We start from the raw sequence: 19,968 nt of genomic DNA on the forward strand, positions 1-19,968 counted from the left end.
TGATCTCAGGAGCATGAATGAAATGCCATTACAAGGGCATGGTTTGGTGGGAGCAGCAATGCTCCCTGTTTGCCAATATTTGCCTATAGATTAAGGTAGGCTTTTTCAGTTTGAACACGCACGCACACACACACACTGCTGTTTACGAGCATCGTAATGGACGTCTGTGATGACCAAGGGACTGTGGCCCCCAACAGTAGTTTTGTATGGGCCCCTGGGGGTGAATCACTGTCCCCATTACGCCCCCACATTGTCCCCATCAACTCAAAAGCTCTTTGTCCCTGGTTGTGTTTCATTCCAGAGGTATGTCCGCTTCTTATCTGTCATTGGACAGATATAGACTAACCGATAGCTGAACTTTTCCCTAGTTTCCTTGCCAACTGGTCATCTGAAATGAAACCCAGTCCCTCAACTCTAGTTCAGTGCAGTTGTAGAGGGGAGAAGGGAAACTTGTCAGGAATGAGATGCAGCCCATCTCAACTCAGTGCAATTAGCCTAGTGGTTAGAGCGTTGGGCCAGTAACTGAAAGGTTGCTAGATCGTATCCCAGAGCTGACAAGCTAAAAATCTGTCGTTCTGCCCCTGAACAAGACCGTTAACCCACTGTTCCTAGGCCGTCATTGTAAGTAAGAATGTGTTCTTAACTGACTTCCCTAGTTAAATGGAAAAACAAGCAAAAAAAAAGATTTACTCAGTGGAAAAACTCACTAGCCTCAGCCTGGATCTCTGGTGACCCCATTTCCTGCCCAAGGCAGAGCTGCTTACCCTCCAACCCATAGCCTGCCTGGGGGCGCACACACTGACCAGTACACTTTCTGACACACACACACCTCACGTACCATCCCCACTTAACAAACTGCTCATTATGCCAAAGGGTTTTATTTTTTTACCTTTATTTAACTAGGAAAGCCAGTTAAGAACAAATTATTATTTACAATGACGGCCTACCGGGGAACAGTGGGTTAACGGCCTTGTTCAGAGGCAGAATGACAGATTTTGACCTTGTCAGTTCGGGGACTTTCAGTTACTGACCCAACGCTCTAACCACTAAGCTACGTGCCGGCCCTCTTAAGTGGCTACGTGGGATTAGAACTACGCAGAACGGTTTGGTTAATAGGAATTGTATCTCACAAACTGGCCTAACCTGAACCAGCGCGAGACGTTGTTGCTGATCTTGGGTCAGCTTAGCATTTTCTCCACTAATGGTTAAGTATATGATTGGGGGAGGGGAAACCAGATCTGTACCCAGGGGAAACTTCAGACGGAAAACAACCCAAGCAACCTTTAGGTGGAACGGTAATAATAGAGCCAGACTGAATAAATGAATTTGCCGTCATGAATTTTCATGAGGCCGTTGGCATTTGGAGCAGAGCGGTTGTTTTTCAATCAGACACAGGCTGTCTGACTTTGTTTAAAACGCTAGCTATGGGGATAGTGGTCTGTGTTGTTGCTCAATTTTTCCGAGAGCAAGAAGGTATGTCTTACGTAAGCTGGGATGTGGACCAAGAGGAGCAATGGATGGCCAGTTGCCAGGGCCAGTATTTCATAAAGCGTAGGATCAGGTCCCCCTCTAATCTCTCGACGGACAGATCTACGTAAACATAACTGACACCGTGGAATCTGGCGGGACTGTACGGGATGCGTAGGATAACCAGCAGCAGTAGTTTGGGATATTTGGACAAATCACGTTTTTGCAGGTGCTGGCGTCTTCTGAGTTTCGGGAAGGGGAGGGGACTTTCGGCCCGTGACTTGCTCCACCCTCTCTCTTCGCTCCTCGTTCATTATCATCTGAAAGGCAAACCTGATACTAAATCAGCACTCCCACTGAGACGCATTATCAATATGGGCTGAGCTGGAATCAAAGTGAAGAGACACGTAATAGCCTAGTAAATATTCTTACTGTGTAACTGCTGTACATCTGTACAACGGGATGATTTGAGTTAAAATAAACAAACAAGCAGTTACATAGTATAAGATAGAGAGAGCACTCACAATGTCAGACTCTCTATCTCGCCCACCCCCCTCTCCTTGAGTGGAGTGACTATCTTTTCATAAAAATGTATTCCAGGATTTGCAGTGGTTGGAGTTGTCGGGATGTTTTTTTCCCATGGCGACAGAGCTCAGTGGTCTCGTAAATACTCATATGATGGCCGCTGTCTCCAGTGTCCCTATGTCCTGACTCTCAAATCAATCAAATGTATTTATAAAGCCTAAAGCCCTTTTCACATCAGCAGATGTCAAAGTGCTGTATAGAAACCCAGCCCGAAACTCCAAACAGCAAGCAATGCTGGGAAAAACTCCCTAGGAAGAAACCTAGAGAGGAACCAGGCTCTGATGGGTGGCCTGTCCTCTTCTGGCTGTGCTGGGTGGGGATAGTTCATGGCTATTAAGGCCAGATTGTTCTTAGATAAAGAGAGGCGCGCGCACAGCAGGTGATCAGGTCAGGGTTGAAACTGGAGCAGCAGCACGACAGGGGACTGCCAGTAGTCCTGAGGCATGGTCCTCGGGCTCAGATCCTCTGTGTGGAAGCTGGCTCCTTAGACTATTTTCAGTGCAGGTTGCTATTGTAACCCTGGCTACATCCAGAGACTGCTTTCCCGAATTGAGCACAGCAGCACACCGATTTATTCTAGTGATTTGTAAGGACATGTACATGCCCCCGTACACTCGCACACGCTGTGAGACCTGGGTGTGTGCTGTACTGAGCTCAGGAGGAGGTAGTGCTGAGATGTGCAGTTTGTTCCATATCGTGCACACAACTGTCAGATTTAATGCACTGCTCATCTCCGTGATTTAACTCTCACTTGCATAGATACCACACACACACACACACACACACACACACACACACACACACAGGAGGAGGTGATGCTGAGACGTGCAGTTTTGGGCCGTATCTCACACACACCATCCTTGCTCATCACTCCTCTCCTCCCATTAGTGTAACAACGTAGTTAAAGAGAGGGCAATGAAAGGAACTGACACCATTGATCTAGTGAATGAGAAGGAGCCAGGGTTAGTGTTCAATGGAGCTCAACCGAGAGGATGGTGTCTTGTCTCTAACTACACCCTAGAGAGAAACCTTAGAGGGCTTAGCCGGCAGTACCTCTTTTCATCCCCAGCCCCAAGCTAGTCTGTATTGAAAAGGGGGGAGAAAGGGAGAAGTATGCCTTTTGTCCTTGAAGTGTAGCACTCCGAAGTAGGTCCTGCCCCGACGTAATACTGTAGCCAAAATGGCCGCAGACAAAAAGCTAGGCTCATAGAGTTGGATAGAGGACACATTTGCAAAGATGTGACCTCTATCCAACTCTATGGCGAGGATAAACAGCACTAGAGGTTATTCTGTATTGAGGGAATGTTACACGCATTCTTGAATTTAGCCTAGTAACTCGCATAGAGGTCATTGTGCTTGTGTTTCGTGAGCCTCCTGGGCCGTCGTCCCAGGACAGATGTCATGTGTTGTACTGATATTTTTAATTTTTTTTTTAATTTTACCTTTATTTAACCAGGCAAGTCAGTTAAGAACATATTCTTATTTTCAATGACGGCCTGGGAACAGTGGGTTAACTGCCTGTTCAGGGGCAGAACGACAGATTTGTACCTTGTCAGCTCGGGGGTTTGAACTCGCAACCTTCCGGTTACTAGTCCAACGCTCTAACCACTAGGCTACGCTTAGTTTTTGAAAGTACCCTTGGACATAGGGATGCACTTAATGACGCAGTACAACATTACTATCTTTGTCTAGATAGCGTTTGTGGTGGTTAATTTCTGTATTATGAAATGAGGAGAGACAAACTTATCACACAAGTCAGAGTTATACTTAAACTGAATCTTTATTAGTGAGAGCTTTGCAATAGCGATGGCTGGTTGATGAATCAACCTCAGAAGATTCGTTGAGAGCCACAACACAAAGGCTACTGAGATCTTTTATGGCAAAGATCCACCCCCTAGTTTACATAACAAACAACAGATGTTTGGAACGGGTCACAAGGTGAGACTTTTTAAATGAGAAAGGAGTGTCCGGTAGCCAGATAGCATTCGCTATAAATTATCGTTCAGTTTGGCCCCTAAGACGAGGCTCCGATCTCATTCCTGGTACTTCATAGCACAAAAACACCAACTCATCCAATGTCATAAATCAATTGTCAACTCCAGATACTCTCATCTCAAGTAAAACCCCTTCTTGACCACACGCCTGGACAAGCTGATTGAGGGGACTGAGCCTCTAGGTCACACACTATCCAGGGATAAGTGCAACATCAGAGATGATATACAATGGTTCCAGACACTACCCAGCACATCTGTTGTCTCAAACCTTATTTCCCCCAAGGCCAAAGGAGGAAGTGACTGGCACACAGACATTGTGGAGACAAGTAATTGGTTCCCCATTAATCACGCCATCCCTTCACATGTTTTAGAATAGGTAAAGACACATTCACATATGAAGACAATGTTCCCTCCTGTCCTCTTCCCTTTCTGATATTCTGCATAGCACCAGGGACATGTGAAAGACGAGCCTGACTTCTCCCCTCTCTGGGCCCCAGGTGACTGAGCCCCAGCCTGAGGGAAGAAGTGCAACTGCCAACACCAGAGTCTGAAAGAATGCATTCTAATAACAAGTATATCATATAATAAACATATTATGCAGATAAGACAGATAAGACATCTTAATTATCTGTTACCCAACTAATTCTGATTCTTCTGCCACAAGTTACAAGGGTGATTCTTCATGAACATTGTGGAACCACTACTGGCAGTAATGTACACACACACACACACACACACACACACACACACACAATAGTGCTGATAGGTCACTGAATGGGGAGTGTGTGTGTGTACAGCAGCACTGACAAGCTCCATCCTGCCTCTGTCAGCACCGTTGTCTTGTACCTTCTCCATTGACCACTGACAGACTGAAAAACAGACAAAGATCTCCCGGTCCACACAGAGACCTATTGTGACAGTGGGTTAAATGCTTCATCACAGACCCCAACACTCATGCAAACCACACACACACTCTTCTTCTCCCAGCCCACACATAGTCCTATTGTGACAGTAGGGCTCATCCTTCCTCACTACCACAAACAGACTACTCCCAGTCATTGTCAACACACACACACACACAACCACTGCCTCTCAGCACGCTGCTCAATCGAACATGCTCAGCTGGTACAAACAGTGTGCGTCCCAAATGACACCATAATCTCTACTAAGTGCACTACTTTTGAGCAGGGTCCATGCGATTCAAATCCAATGTAGTGGACTATATAGGGAATAAGGTGTCATGAGACTCATGCATAGACTAATTTCTCCAGGGGGTGTCCTATAACAGAGCCAATTTGGCTTTGGGTGACTTAGGTGGGTGCTTACAGGTTTTCAGAATAAGGTCTGAGCATGTAGTAGTAGTTCTAAACAACGATCCCTGCATCAATATTGCTAATGCAGAAGTGATTGAATCTAGCCCTCCACAAAAAGAGACTTTAAATACCCAGGCGAGTGTACCTCTCCCTCCCTTTGTGGTGTTCTCTTGTCTTACTACACAGCTAGCATTTGCTTCATCTTGGCCAAACTAGGCTATAAAACTAGCTTTTAATGATCTTATTCAGGCCTATTTGCCAAGCGGTCTGGGCTGGCACCTTTACTCAGGAAAGTACACACAGTACACCGCACCCAGCTGGGCCAGACTGTTTTGGGCTGAGGAGACCATTACTGGATCTAGTTTCAACTGGTTTTAATGACTCGTGAAGTTGTGGGCACAATCGACATTGTGTGTCTGTATCGTATGTAATTTCTTGATTTAGTTGGGCTGTGGTATAGATCACACCCCTGTGCATTTCTACAACACTCCAGGTGCAGAGGCCTTTTCTGTTTCCACTCTCCAGAACGCTCCCTCTAACGTCACAGTTTAATGACAACATTCTACTGTTTGAGGGAGAGGCTTCTTTCTCCAGCCCGAGGAGTCTGATCTCGCGAGGTGTGTCGCCACTCTTTCTAGGCCTGACAAATCACATATTGACGTCTGGCATGAGAAGTGGTATATCGAGGTGATGTGTTCCAGGGCCTATATTCAGAAAGCATCTAGTAGGAGTGCTGATCTAGGATCAGGTTCCCCTGTCCATGTAGCCTTATTCATTATGATCTAAAAGGCAAAACTATCTGATCCTAGATCAGCACTCTCTGAGAAGCTTCAGGAATATGGGCCCAGAAGTGTACAAATCGTATATATGTGTCGACGCTCCCTCCCGTGGCAATGCCCGGCATGTTTTGGTTAGAGATACCGACGCCTGTCATCCTTGATGCGTTGCCATAACGGTACATACAAAACCCACTATCTCGAAGCTGTTTTATGTTGTTTGGTTTTTCTGCCCTGCTAGTGCTAACAGTCCTGTTTCTCCCTCGCTCTGTCTCAATCTCTCCTCTCTCTCTCTCCTTAAACTTCAGCTACAGTGACTGTGGTTGTTTTGCTGCCTTGCTAACCCTGTTCCCCCCCGCCCATCTCTCTCCGTCTGTGTCAACAGATATGTGCGGTGTGCTTGGAGGAGTTCAAACAGAAAGACGAGCTGGGGATTTGCCCGTGCAAACACGCCTTTCACAGGAAGTAAGTACATCAGAGGCCTGGCTGATGCCCACACCCTGTACACAGAGCCTGTGGATGGAGCCTAGCCCAGTTAGGCCTAGCCCAGCTAAGCCTAGGCTGTCTTCCACTCAGCCCCAGTCTCACAATAACATTAAACAGTGTGGTTGAGCCCCATTTACATAACCCAATCTAATAGCCACACCCTGTACACAGAGCACCGTCCCCATCCAAACTGCGATCTCTAAAAGATCACCCAGTTGCAGGATAAGTTCTGTTGATGAGCATGTATAGCTAAGCGGACCCAAAATGGTGCCTCCCGCCTCCTTGCACAAAGTTACATCCACACAGTGATTCCAGCTCGCTCAGCCCAGTCTAATACACACACACACACACACACACACACACACACACACACACACACACACACACACACACACACACACACACACACACACACACGCTGTATGCAGCCCTATTCGCACAATAACAAGTTCCGTTGATGATGAGCATGTGGGTCCAACTAGACCCAAAATGGTACACAGAGCACCTTTCCCCATCCTAAATGTGATTCCAACTCACTTATCCTAGTCTAATTCACACACCCACTGTACTCAGCCCAGTCGCACAATAACAATGATATTGGTCTGTTGTTGATAAGCATGAGGGGCAAAGTGGATCCAAAATGGTGGATGTCCTCCTCACACAGAGTGCTTACCGTCAACACAGTAAGTCCAGTGATTCCAACTCACTCAGCCCCAGTTGCGCAATAACCGTAACTTCTGTTGAGGGGCAACGTGGACCCAATATTGTGGACCGGGCACTTCCTCACACCAAGTCAAACATGTTATGATTCGGCTGCAGAAGTGATGGTCCCTTTACTGCCATTTCTTCACCGCTATCTAAAGTACACGCCCAAGGTCTCTTAGTAGAGCAACCCAGCACACGGCAACAGAGTGAAAGACTGGGGGAGATTATAGGGAAAGGAAACTACCGACCGAGAGCAAGTGAGAGGGAACACAATGCAGCACTTGATGGATTGGAAGTCTCTGGTGGCCTGGGGCCAAATGAGTTTCCTCCCACCAGCATGACAATTTAAATTGGGCTGTTTACGTCGTGCGAGCCTCAGCCTAGTTTTTACTACGTGTCAGGAGCTGGGGCGAGGCCCACTCAATCACAACACACTGACTTGCATGTCAACACACTCCGCTGTGTGTGTGTGTGTGGCCCTCTGGGACTGCAGAGAGAACTAGATGGCACTAGAGAGCAGAAGATTTATAAACCTCACAGGGGTTGAATGCACCCCTCTAGTAGGTGACCGTGGGAAGGAAGCACAGTCCCTCTCCTCTCCCCCTTCACTCCTGTGTGTGAGTCCCTTCCCACCCCTGTTGGACCAGAGTGTACCAAAATAGAACTGCCAGCCCCACTGTCAATAATTAAGTAGCAACGAACACGCCACACCGCCCCCACTTACTTCTGACTGAGTCATGGGCAGAAGCTCTAGTTGTGCTTCCCAAATGGCACCCTATTCCCTCTTTAGTGCTCTACTTTTGCACTCCATTCCCTGTTTAGGGCTGCATACATTTTGCACCCTATTCCCTATTTAGTGCACTATATCGTGCCATTTGGGACGCACACCCTAGTCTAGGCCCCATCAACCTACTGTACTGACTCGCGCTGTAGTCTCGCTGTCCGGTCCGTTAACAATGCATAGCGCAGAGCATCCTTATTCAGTAGGGCTGAACGTGTAGGGATGGTAGATGGCTGCAGATAGAAATGGAACACACAGAACAGGTAGACAGAACACACACATTCAATTTGTATTATACAGTTACTGAGCTATTTCTAGCTGCTATGCGGAACAGTCTGCCCTGTGGAATAAGCCCCCTGGTCTCCCAGTGCTAGCACTTTGTGAGCAGTCAGAAATAGAATAGCTGGATCAGTTGCAGCAGTCAAAGAGCTGAACGGAGAGGCCTAGTGTTTTAGAGAGACAACACTAGAAACGCCCACACAGGTACACTCATAGTCTAGCCGATGTTAGTGTCACCCACATTTGCAAGTGATGACTTAAGCCTAAGGGTTAAGAGAGTTGGGTCAGTAACTGAAAGGTTGCTGGTTTGACTCCCTGAGCCGACTAGGTGAACAATCTGTCGATGTGCCCCTTGAGCAAGGCACTTAACCCTAATTGCTCATGTAATTCGCTCTGGATAAAAGTGTCTGCTAAATGACCTTAAAAATGAACAATCTTGTCTCTTTCCATCCCTCACCATCCTCTATCCCCCCCCTCTCTCCCTGTTCTTCTCCCTCACTCCCCCACCCCTCTCTGTTCTCCCATTGGTCTCTCTCGCTCTACCAGGTGCCTCATTAAGTGGCTGGAGGTGAGGAAGGTGTGCCCGCTGTGCAACATGCCCGTCCTGCAGCTTGCCCAGCAGGCGGGCAACACCATCGACGTTACCGTCACCGTGCCCATACAGCAGCCCCTGCCAGGCATGGAAAACCTGGTGTAGCGCAGACTGCAGTGCACATACACACACACCTGTACAAGTACACATATACCTCGATCACACAGGCAGCGTCATTGCATTTTTGGTACACCAGAAGTACATTAATTTCCAATGGAACGCTGTGTTTGCCTTGCATCATCGGACGTATGCATCAAATTTCTTCGGCTTGACAGAGATGGTAGAAGAAGGTGAAGGTTGAACTTTTGTTGCACACATATCCAGATGATGCCGCGTACCATTTTGCGCAATGACGCTGAAGGGATGATCGAGGCGTTTTATACGTGATTAAGAGACAGGGCAGAAACGCAACAGTGTTACGGTGCGGACAGAGACTCACGGTGACGAAGAAGTGAATCTGCTGCATCTCCTCTCATCTCTCTGCCTTGGTGGATTCCCATAAGGATTTTTTGTAATAACGGTTCTTTACTGACACACTTTTATTTTTTGGACACGGCCGTGGTCACTATTCTGACCGTTTCACAACCAAAGCACTTTTCTGGGGACACCAGCGCGTGACGAGTAAGAGGCACGAAAACCAACAACTACAACACGTTGAAATGAAAATGGCGTCATCGTTTAGTTCTTTTTAACAACTAAACCTTAGTCATTTTTTTTTCTACAAGCACTTTAAAAATGGAACGCTTGTGAGGAGGTTGTAGTAGCAACAAGGTTATATTTTATATTTTATTATTATTTCAATTAACTTTTTTTGTGTGTACATACAGAGCCACGTGAGTTAATTTTGTAGTTGAGTGGATACTGTTTTTTTGGGGGGATATCTTAAAGGGACAGTAGCCTCCAAATGAATTAATGTCAGGATACTCATGGGAAGCTCAAGGAACTGCAGAATTCTGTGGCCTGATCCACCCTCTCTCACACACATACAAAAGTGGATATTGGAGGTGTTTGTTGTGTGTGTGTGTGTGTGTGTGTGTGTGTGTGTGTGTGTGTGTGTGTGTGAAGGGAGGATCACCTCAGTACTTGGTGTGAATTAAGAGAGGATGGGTGTGAATGTGGGGTTGTGACCCGACTGATTCACCAGTGTGCATCGGACTCTGCGTCCCCTCTTGCATATGAAGGTTGTACAGTTTGTTAATCACTGCACACCTCAGTGTCAGCGTTCCCAAATGGCACCCTATTCTCTAAAAAGTGCACTATTTAGGTAATAGGGTGCCATTTGGGACACTACCTGTGTGTGTGTGTGTGTTACAAAAAGGCTATGTGGCCACTGTCACGGTCTGCATCTCATTTCAGAAAAAGCCAATAGTTACTATTCTGTTGGGGGGGAAAAAAATGTGAACTAATTGTTAAAACGCAACAATGCCGAGTTCGTATTCTCATTGAAATATTTTTCACAATGAGGTTGAGGGTAGAATCAAAATAAAATAGTAGTATTCTCTAGTGTAAACATAGAGCCCCCCGTGTGTGTCCCACACAGACAGACAGACACACACACACACCCGACACAAACTGTGGAGGGGTCCTGGCCTCTGTCACTTCCTGTGGACTGGCGATCAGGAAGTAAGAGAAACCCAACACCCAGAGCTCATGGCACCCCTAGAGCCAACATCCAATCAGATGCCTCCGTTACTGTTACATAAGAGAAGACTGAGCCCCTCCCGAGCCCACAGTGCTCCCAAAGCATTACTCATTCAGCTTGTGGCAACGGAGCGCTATGAAAACGCATAGCTGGAAGATTCCTTTTTTGGTTTTATACAGTTAAAAATGCATCCCTCTCTTGCCGTCCTCGGGTTTGAGTTTGAATGAGGTTTAGCCTGATGGTAGTCTAAAACAACTAGCCCAATCTACACACTACATAGTAAACTAGAGTACTTGATATAATGCCAATATGATTATATTCCATATTGTCTCCGATGTGATTATGTCTAGAATCATATATTCTATACGCTAATCTTTACGAAACCTAGAACAAACACTGGTCCACTGAGGCAGTGGTGGTTCTTAAACTTTTCCAGCTCGAGAACCAAATTTAGAAATTGATCGTCCTCCAACAACCCAAATGAAGAATAAATAGTGCGTGATTATAGATGTTTTCCCACAACTCGCAACCCACCTGACATGCCCAGGGCCCCAACCCATACAGTAGTTTAAGAAACCCTGCGCTAAAAGGCATTGTTGCATTTTGACTGCTATACATAAAAGTATCAAACCAGACAAATTTTCTCAATTCATTTTATTTCCATCAAACTTTTGACACACTATGATGGTAGTGAACGCTACAGGGTGACACAGCACTGCCTTGGAGCGTGAAAGGCTTGGTGAAATCGATCAAGTTGTGACTCTACGCAAACTAGGCAGCAAACCTCGTCTCTTGTTTGCTAGCCGTTACGGATGTAGCGTGACATATGGCAGAAAGACGCATGGTCTTTTGCTCAGCACTGAAAGAGCAGGACCACCCGCACTTTCACTTCCTTCTCAATTCAGTCAACGACTCAAAGCTGCTTCTGGGATTAGTAACTACTTAACGCTATTTAGCTTTAGCTTAGCGTTGAGCTAATTAGGCTATGGGAGATGTAGGCTAATTATCTAGTTCAAATTCTGGCAGCACTCATCGGTCAACACGCATAAGTACGTTTCCAGCAGATGTCATTGAGCTGGTATAGGTCCTGGTTAGCAGTCGTAGAGAACAGCAGGCTCATTCTAGCGCTTTTCCCAATCGCTCTCTCCACACTGGCGTTTTTGTTCCCCGATATACACACGCACACTAACCCCTCTACCCTGGTGCTTTGTTGCACCACCTTTTGTGGCATCACTGTAGTAAAAGTGCTGTGTGATATTTTGGAACAGAGGGGAAACAGTGTCCCATAGGTCAGGGGTCAGCTTGTGTCACTGGTCACAGACTAGATCTAGGTGATTGGTCATAATAATGGTGTTAAATTCAACTTTATTTATAAGAAAGCCTGGTCTGTCCTAACGGGGTCGATTCAGTTCTTCCCTCTTAAGTGTTTGTACCTTTTCAGGAACCCGGGCTATTTCAGTGTCCCGAGCATCAGGCCCAGCTCTAGAACCACTGCGCTTGTGTCTCCTAAAAAATAGAATGGTATTCTTAGAATTCTAGGTGTTAAGAACACCAAGTCGTTAATGAAATGTTCTGTGTCCACTGGCTTTACCTTCGTACAACAACAGAGGGGAATGCTAGCTGGTGAAAAGAATAGGAGGCCATTATTTCTTGCCAATATCAGAAACAATGTCTCCCTTCCCACTTCGCCCAATAATATCTATTGTATTTGAGGGAGGAGGATGACAATTGTGATTATTGTATATATATTTTTTTTAACTTGTGCTTTACTTACTGTGTGTTCATTTTGGCTATTTGTTTGAAGAGACGCCAGTCCGTGGTTGAATGTGGAATGAGAAAAACCATAACCTCTTTATTGAAGGCTCCCGGCGTTACTTGTATGTGCGGGTCGCTTCGGCACCTGTTTGCCTCTTCTTGGTTCTTCTTTGTGGCTACACACAAAAATGAGCTACACAGGATGCAATGGACGTGACACCCTTTCTGTATACAACTCAAATATAGGTATATAACACACATCATTGTACAAAGAGACTTCAACTCTGATATTAATCTCAGAACTCCAAAGTTTGACTGGTCCGAAGTTTATCTTTTGACAACTAGCCCCGGCACTTTCTTATTCCCTTAAGACTCCGATATTGTAACAGACAGCCAACAAGAACACAGCAAGTCTTGACGCTTCGTCCTCTACTATGTGTGGTCGTCTCTGAATTGACGGTTTAGAGGGAGATTTAACGATAGGACTGGGTGGGGAGGAGACCGATAATGTGAATAGCATGCGATGAAATGGCGGCTGCACTTGCAACCGATTTCACCATTTTGCAATTGTACATAGAGAGTAGTAGTGTTGGTAGGACGACATACTGCATAAACACTTTTTTACTGTGGAGGGGGTGTGCATTGTGCACCTGTGAGGTTCTAATTCAGAGTAAAAACACTCAACGGACACTATGAAAGCTTAGCCAAGTTTATTCTGCCCAGAGGCTCCATACAGCTGCATTCAGACAAACACATGTTTCCACCACCACACGTGTATATATATATACTCCAATTTAGGCACTCCTCCTTCTCTCCAATCCTTACATCTTTTATGGTTTGAAAGGAAGACGAAGTGATAGGGTAATAAACCATCATTTCTCCCTCAAGCGGATCTGACCTGACCCCCACCTTGATGCCTAATACAAAGATCTCCACCCGTATCCCCTCTAGCAATCCTGTGACTTCTTCCCATCCACCTAGCACATTCCAAAGCCATCTGGATCCTACAGATAACCATTCACTTCTGATGTAAAAACCCAGTCTCTACGATAGCAATGTTCCAAGTTTAACACAACATATAGTTGAGGATAATTCTTCCATTGAAAACACTGCATCTGAGCACTTAGAACTACTGCCATTTACCCATCTGAGAATTGCAACAATTCCAGACATTTTGTAATGTCTTCTTTCAAATGAGAGTTGAAGGTCAGAAGATAACTCATCTATTATACCCCATAATTTATTCCTGTGTAACTCCCTAATCCTTCCCCCACTCTTCTCAGACCAGACAACATGGTTCTAGGTTCTCTCCGAGTCCTGGAAAGCATGTAGCCACGGTCAAGTGCCATAACAGCAGGCAGTTTGAGGGCCTTCTGCGAGAGGAAGGAATCATGTGTATATTCATAGTGAATAATCACCCATCGTCTATTGGTTATTACTGCGAGGAAAGTACCAGGCCAAATCTATTTGAAAAACATTGGGATTTTGGACGGTTGATGAATTTAGTGATGACTCACCCCACCGTAACCTCCATTGATGTCAGCACTGTTCCAGAGAACGCCAGGCTATTGGGCTGTAATATTAAAGGACTATGATGTACTTGCTTCAATATCATGAATTACTGAGAGGAAAGTGAGGCTCTTTGTCAGCAACCAAAATGCTTAATAATGGGCCCCTTATCGCTTATCCTTTCTATAAGGTGCTTTTATCTCAAAGTATGTATACCCAGAGACAGAGGAACATCCCACTCCTTATTTCTTTCTGTTTCAATGGAAGCCAATGAACTAAGTAGACCAGACCAAACTGCGATCACATTGGTGTCTATAGTAGAGCCACTCCCTTAAGTAGACATTTTTTCAATGGTAAGTGAAACACTTTTTTTTTTAATCAACCATCTGGCTGTTGGCAGCCATTTTGTGAGTCGGACCTCAAGGTCAACGCTGTGTAAATTGGCCGCTTGGGCCTCAATAACACATGTCACTGCCTCTCAATGTTGTGTATGGTGTCTATTTATTCAATGTATAGCTCTTGTAGTGCCCCCTCCCCCTTCTCTCCCTTCCTCAAGTACATCCCCTGTCTCGCCCCTAACCCACTTTATCCGATAGCCACCACATTCTTCAATGGGTCAACCTACCCCACCCTGTGATAACCTCTCCCACCATCTTACCCCAACCTCCTGCTTCATCCACCAGCCCACACTTTCTTCCCTTGATGGGTGAACCTACCCTCCATGGGTCTACCCATCCTACCCTGAGATATAACATTGTTTATACAATTAAGAATTCTGCAGCAGAATATTTTTGGAGAAATTTGCTGTACAGTATTTGTAAGCTCTATTTTTGTATATTTAATTGACATTTTGGAGGGAAAAAAAATAATGAATGCATTTCTTTTGCTAATTCTGTTTTATTCATTAAAAAAAATGTTGCATGTGACTGACTTGAACTGTAAATAAAATTACCACATTTTGGAAATAATGACCGCTTGCTATGCTTTATTAGTGAAGTTCCTTTTACATGGTTGTAGCAGCATCCTTAAAGGGGTAATATGGGATTCAAACAGCAGTAGGTCCCCGACACATGTTTTGTAAACAGCTGAGGGTTGGGGGCTGTTGAAATAGAACCACTCCAATCCCAGATTGCGACTTTTGAACATTGTACTGCACAGGAAGGTATGTCAAATAGTTAGCCAGATCTCAATGATCCTGAACATGTGCTATTACGCCTGAGGGGTATACTAGGAAGGAAGCTATAATGAACTAAAATATATACCGTTTCAAAGATTTGAGTTACAGTTCACATAAGGAAATCAGTCAATTGAAATAAATTAATTGGGCCCAAATCTGTGGATTTCACATGACTGGGAATACAGATATGCAACTGTTGGTTACAACTTTTTATTTATTTATTACAAAATGGGTTGTGGATCAGAACCAGTCAGTAGCTGGTGTGACCACCATTTGCCTTGTGCAGTGTGACATCTTCGCATAGACTTGTGGACTGTTGTCCCACTCTTCAATGGCTGTGCAAAGTTGCTAGATATTGTCGGGAACTGGAACACGCTGTCGGAAGACGTCGATCCAGATCATCCCAAACATGCTCAATGGTGACATGCCTGAGTATGCAGGCCATGGAAGAACTGGGACATTTTCAGATTCCAGGAATCGTGTACAGATCCTTGTGACATGGGGCCTTACATTACCATGCTGAAATATGAGGTGATGGCAGCAGATGAATGGCACAACAATGGGCCTCAGGATCTCGTCACGGTATCTATGTGCATTCAAATTGCCATCGATAAAATGCAATTGTGTTTATTGTCCATCGCTTATGCCTGTCCATACGATAACCCCACCGCCACCATGGGGCACTCTGTTCACAACATTGTCATCAGCAAACCGCTCACCCACGCGGCGCCATACACGTTGGACGTACTACCAAATTCTCTACAACAACCGAGGCAATTTATTTGTGCACAACATTTGAGAGAAATAAGCTTTTTGTGCATATGGAACATTTCTGGGATCTTATTCCAGCTCGTGAAACATGGGACCAACACTTTACATGTTCGTTCAGTGTAGATCTACTCTGGGTTTTCTACAGCTAGCCAGCTTCAGTTAACTTCACATTCCAGCCCAGGCTTCATCCGTACTACACAACGGTGGATAATTGCTTTTCTGCCTGCCGCTAACTAGCAGGTTTGTAATTGCACATGCATGCCGCACGTGGATAGTCCAACACCGAACTCTTCATTGAGACAATGACGTAACATCAATCCATGGGCGAGTTATTGCAACATCTTCATTTGTGCTCGAAATCTAAATGAAAGAAGACCTAGCCTGCTGAATTTGCCAAGATATGGTGTGAGAGGCTTTTCGAAGTGCAGTCTTTATTTTATTACTTATCCCCATTCCGTCTTTGTACATTTTTCTCCCCACCCTTATCGATTTAAATAATTGTATTAAATCATACAAAAGTTTGACTGCATCAGTGGAGCTCATCTCAAGAACATGGAAGCGCCGTTCTTGGGGAGAGTAGTGGGGGCAGGAGCGAGAACTGCCACTGACCTGACACACCCACTCAACCAGGAGTACCAACTCTTACCATCGAGCCCCCGATAGAGTCCATCTTTACAGATCCCAGAAATCATCCTTTCCCACCACCCCGCTGACCAGAAGCTCTCTGGGTGTGCGAGAACACGTGGGCGGACGAAGAGAGAGCAGTAGGAGTAGCAGTGTTATCTGTGGTGATCCATGTTTCCGTCAGCGCCAAGAAGTCGAGGGACTGGAGGGAGGCATAGGCTGAGATTAACTCTGCCTTGTTGGCCGCAGATCGGCAGTTCCAGAGGCTACCGGAGACCTGGAACTCCACGTGGGTCGTGCGCGCTGGGACCACCAGATTAGGGTGGCCGCGGCCACGCGGTGTGGAGCGTTTGTATGGTCTGTGCAGAGAGGAGAGAACAGGGATAGACAGACACATAGTTGACAGGCTACAGAAGAGGCTACGCTAATGCAAGGAGATTGGAATGACAAGTGGACTACACGTCTCGAATGTTCAGAAAGTTAAGCTTACGTAGCAAGAATCTTATTGACTAAAATGATACAGTACTGCTGAAGTAGGCTAGCTGGCAGTGGCTGCGTTGTTGACTTTGTAGGCTAGCTGGCAGTGGCTGCGTTGTTGACACTACACTAATCAAGTCGTTCCGTTGAGTGTAATAGTTTCTACAGTGCTGCTATTCGGGGGCTAGCTGGCTAGCTATCAGTGTTGATTACGTTACGTTGCTTTAAAAGAACGACAATAGCTGGCTAGCTAACCTAGAAAATCGCTCTAGACTACACAATTATCTTTGATACAAAGACGGCTATGTAGCTAGCTATGTAGCTAGCTACGATCAAACAAATCAAACCGTTGTGCTGTAATGAAATGAAATGAAAATGTGATACTACCTGTGGAGCGAAGCGGAATGCGACCGGGTTGTTGAGTGCGGAAGTTCTATTCGGTAGACGTTGGCTAGCTAGCAGTGTCTCCTACGTTAAGGATGACAAATAGCTGTCTAGCTAACCTCGGTAAATTAAGATAATCACTCTAAGACTACACACTCTAAACTACACAATTATCTTGGATACGAAGACAGCAAAGACAACTATGTAGCTAGCTAACACTACACTAATCAAGTCGTTCAGTTGAGTGTAATAGTTTCTACAGTGCTGCTATTCGGTAGACGGTGGACGTTTGCTAGCTGGCTAGCTGCTGGGCAGATAGCAGTGTAGACTACGTTAGGACGACAAAATAAGATTAGACAAATCAAACTGTTGTACTATAATGAAATGTAATGAAAAGTTATACTACCTGCGGACCGAAGTGCGGATGCGACCGCTCGCTCCAACCCGGAAGCAGAATATGTTATATTCAAGTGGCTAATCAAGACTCTTGGCTCGCACACTGCATCAATAGTTGCATAACGCCAACTTTTACGGATGCAGACCCGCCCCAAACAAACAGCAACACTCCAAATGACATTGCTTAGTTTATAGCCGAACGTGGCAGGTAAACGCATGGTGTGAGTATTCTGTCATCGGTGCTGTATCATTCCTGTTACAGTAACAGACTTTAAAGTGGAGGCGTGGTTTGTCTAATAGATGGAAACAAACCTGATAAGTTTACTCGGGCCGTTTACCATTGGACCATTTTTTTCAAGGTTCCTGTATGTCAGTGGGTGTCTCTGTTGTTGTTCTCAACCTCTCTCAACCTCTCTCTCTCAACCTCTCTCTCTCAACCTCTCTCTCTCAACCTCTCTCTCTCAACCTCTCTCTCAACCTCTCTCTCTCAACCTTCTCAACCTCTCTCTCTCAACCTCTCTCTCTCAACCTCTCTCTCAACCTCTCTCAACCTCTCAACTCTCTCTCTCTCTCTCTCTCTCTCTCAACTCTCTCTCTCTCTCTCCTCTCTCTCTCTCTCTCTCTCTCTCTCTCTCTCTCTCTCTCTCTCTCTCTCTCTCTCTCTCTCTCTCGTTCCCCTTCCCAGACGTTGCATGCATCAACCAATAACATATGTGGTTAGCTGATACGTAAAATACCTTTCCAGGCGTTGTAAGATCTAGCAGGCATCAATGACACCTGGGCAGAGGAATGCGCCCAATATCTGGCATGCTCATGTGACAGAGGGGACAGTTGGCTCTGGTCTACTTATTGTCCCTTCCCGCTCAACCAGATTTTTTTTTTTTGCCAGTGCGATATCTTGCCCCGGGGGCAATGAGTAGACCAGAGAAAATGAGTGGGGTGTCACACCTTCCTTACCTCAGAGCTACATGGCAACAACAGGCCTCAGAGTGTCTGTACTGTTCCCTTACTCAACATGCTTCGGCCAATCAGAGAATTGGCTGGTTTAGATCATTCAAACTCAACTCTGGACCTCAAAGCCAGTTGCATTTCATTTTTTCAACGTTCCCCTCTAATTGGGGACTGTTTTAGACCTGGGACACCAGGTGTGTGCAATTAATTACCAGAACAGAAAACCAGCAGGCTCCAGACCTTGTAGGGTAAGAGTTGAAGGTATTTAGATTGAAGGTATTGAGTCTGATAATCATGTTGTACAGGATAAACTGTGATTGACTAAGATTATCACGAGAAATGGGACAAACGCATTGTATCGAGCATCTCAGAGCAGGAGTAGCGATTTAGAATCAGTTTTGTACTTTCAATCACAAAAGTTACATAGACAGGGAAGACATGACTCTAGATCAGCACTGCTACTCTGAGACCCTTTATAAATACAGACCGATTAGGGTGTGAAGTGCCACCACTAACTCACTACCTGTTGAACTAAACAGGAGATTGGTGCTTTGATTCGACCATTTATAAAGAATCTACAGACGTTTAATGTATGTTTTAAGGATATGGGGCCCAGAAAGTTAGCCTGGATAAACCAGACTGGACACTGCACTCACCATTGTGAATCCCTTCTTTCAGTACGGTGTAAACAGGCTACCACGAAAGCGGCCTGCATCTGCGCTCTAACGCAGCCCACTCAGATTCTTTGCCCAAATGTTGGCAAAAGATCAGAATTGGGCTGCCTGTGTAGAACCACCCTAAGAGCTGTACCACTCTAAAGTGCTTTTAAAATGTAAGACAGATGTGAATCGGCCACGAGAGGAAATTAAAAGTAGTGCCTGGTTGGACGCCTTCAGTTTGCTGAAATAAAAAGGAAATTGCCTTGCCACTTTACACCTGTTTTCAGACCAATTTGTCCATGCCTGTTGAGTTTCTGTAATCACAGGCAAGTGAAAGCATCTCACCTCGAATTCACACTCCAAATATCCATATTCAGAACACGGTGACTCACACACACGCGCATTCCAGTTAGCAAAATGACATTGAAAATACATTTTTTATGACGTTGACAATCAAGGTTAATTTTCAGTTCTGAAATCAAATAAAAAGGGATCTGGTTCAGCCAGCAGCTCATACGAGGCAAACACAAAAACCCCAGAGAAATAAAAGTTATACAGTTAACCGCCAGAAGCAATGGAGGATGACAAATCACATATTATAAACGTGAATGTTTTGATTGGCTAATTGCCGGTAGGAAGTCAACC

General features: G+C 45.4%; 1 protein-coding gene across 4 annotated transcripts in view; it reads left to right on the top strand.

Moving 5' to 3' along the window:
* The window catches only part of LOC118395363 (RING finger protein 24-like), a 68,709-nt gene extending 58,911 nt beyond the window's left edge, over nucleotides 1-9,798 (top strand). For all 4 annotated transcript variants that reach the window (XM_035789109.2, XM_035789108.2, XM_052464420.1 and 1 more), the window contains exons 5-6: nucleotides 6,521-6,600; nucleotides 8,933-9,798. In XM_035789109.2, coding sequence (XP_035645002.1) covers nucleotides 6,521-6,600; nucleotides 8,933-9,083 — 231 coding nt within the window. In that variant the 3' untranslated portion in view covers nucleotides 9,084-9,798. The remainder of the gene's footprint in view (nucleotides 1-6,520; nucleotides 6,601-8,932) is intronic.
* The last annotated feature ends 10,170 nt before the right edge of the window (nucleotides 9,799-19,968 follow it).

This window comes from Oncorhynchus keta, chromosome 16 (genome assembly GCF_023373465.1).
Source record: "Oncorhynchus keta strain PuntledgeMale-10-30-2019 chromosome 16, Oket_V2, whole genome shotgun sequence".
Classification (NCBI taxonomy): Eukaryota; Metazoa; Chordata; class Actinopteri; order Salmoniformes; family Salmonidae; genus Oncorhynchus; species Oncorhynchus keta.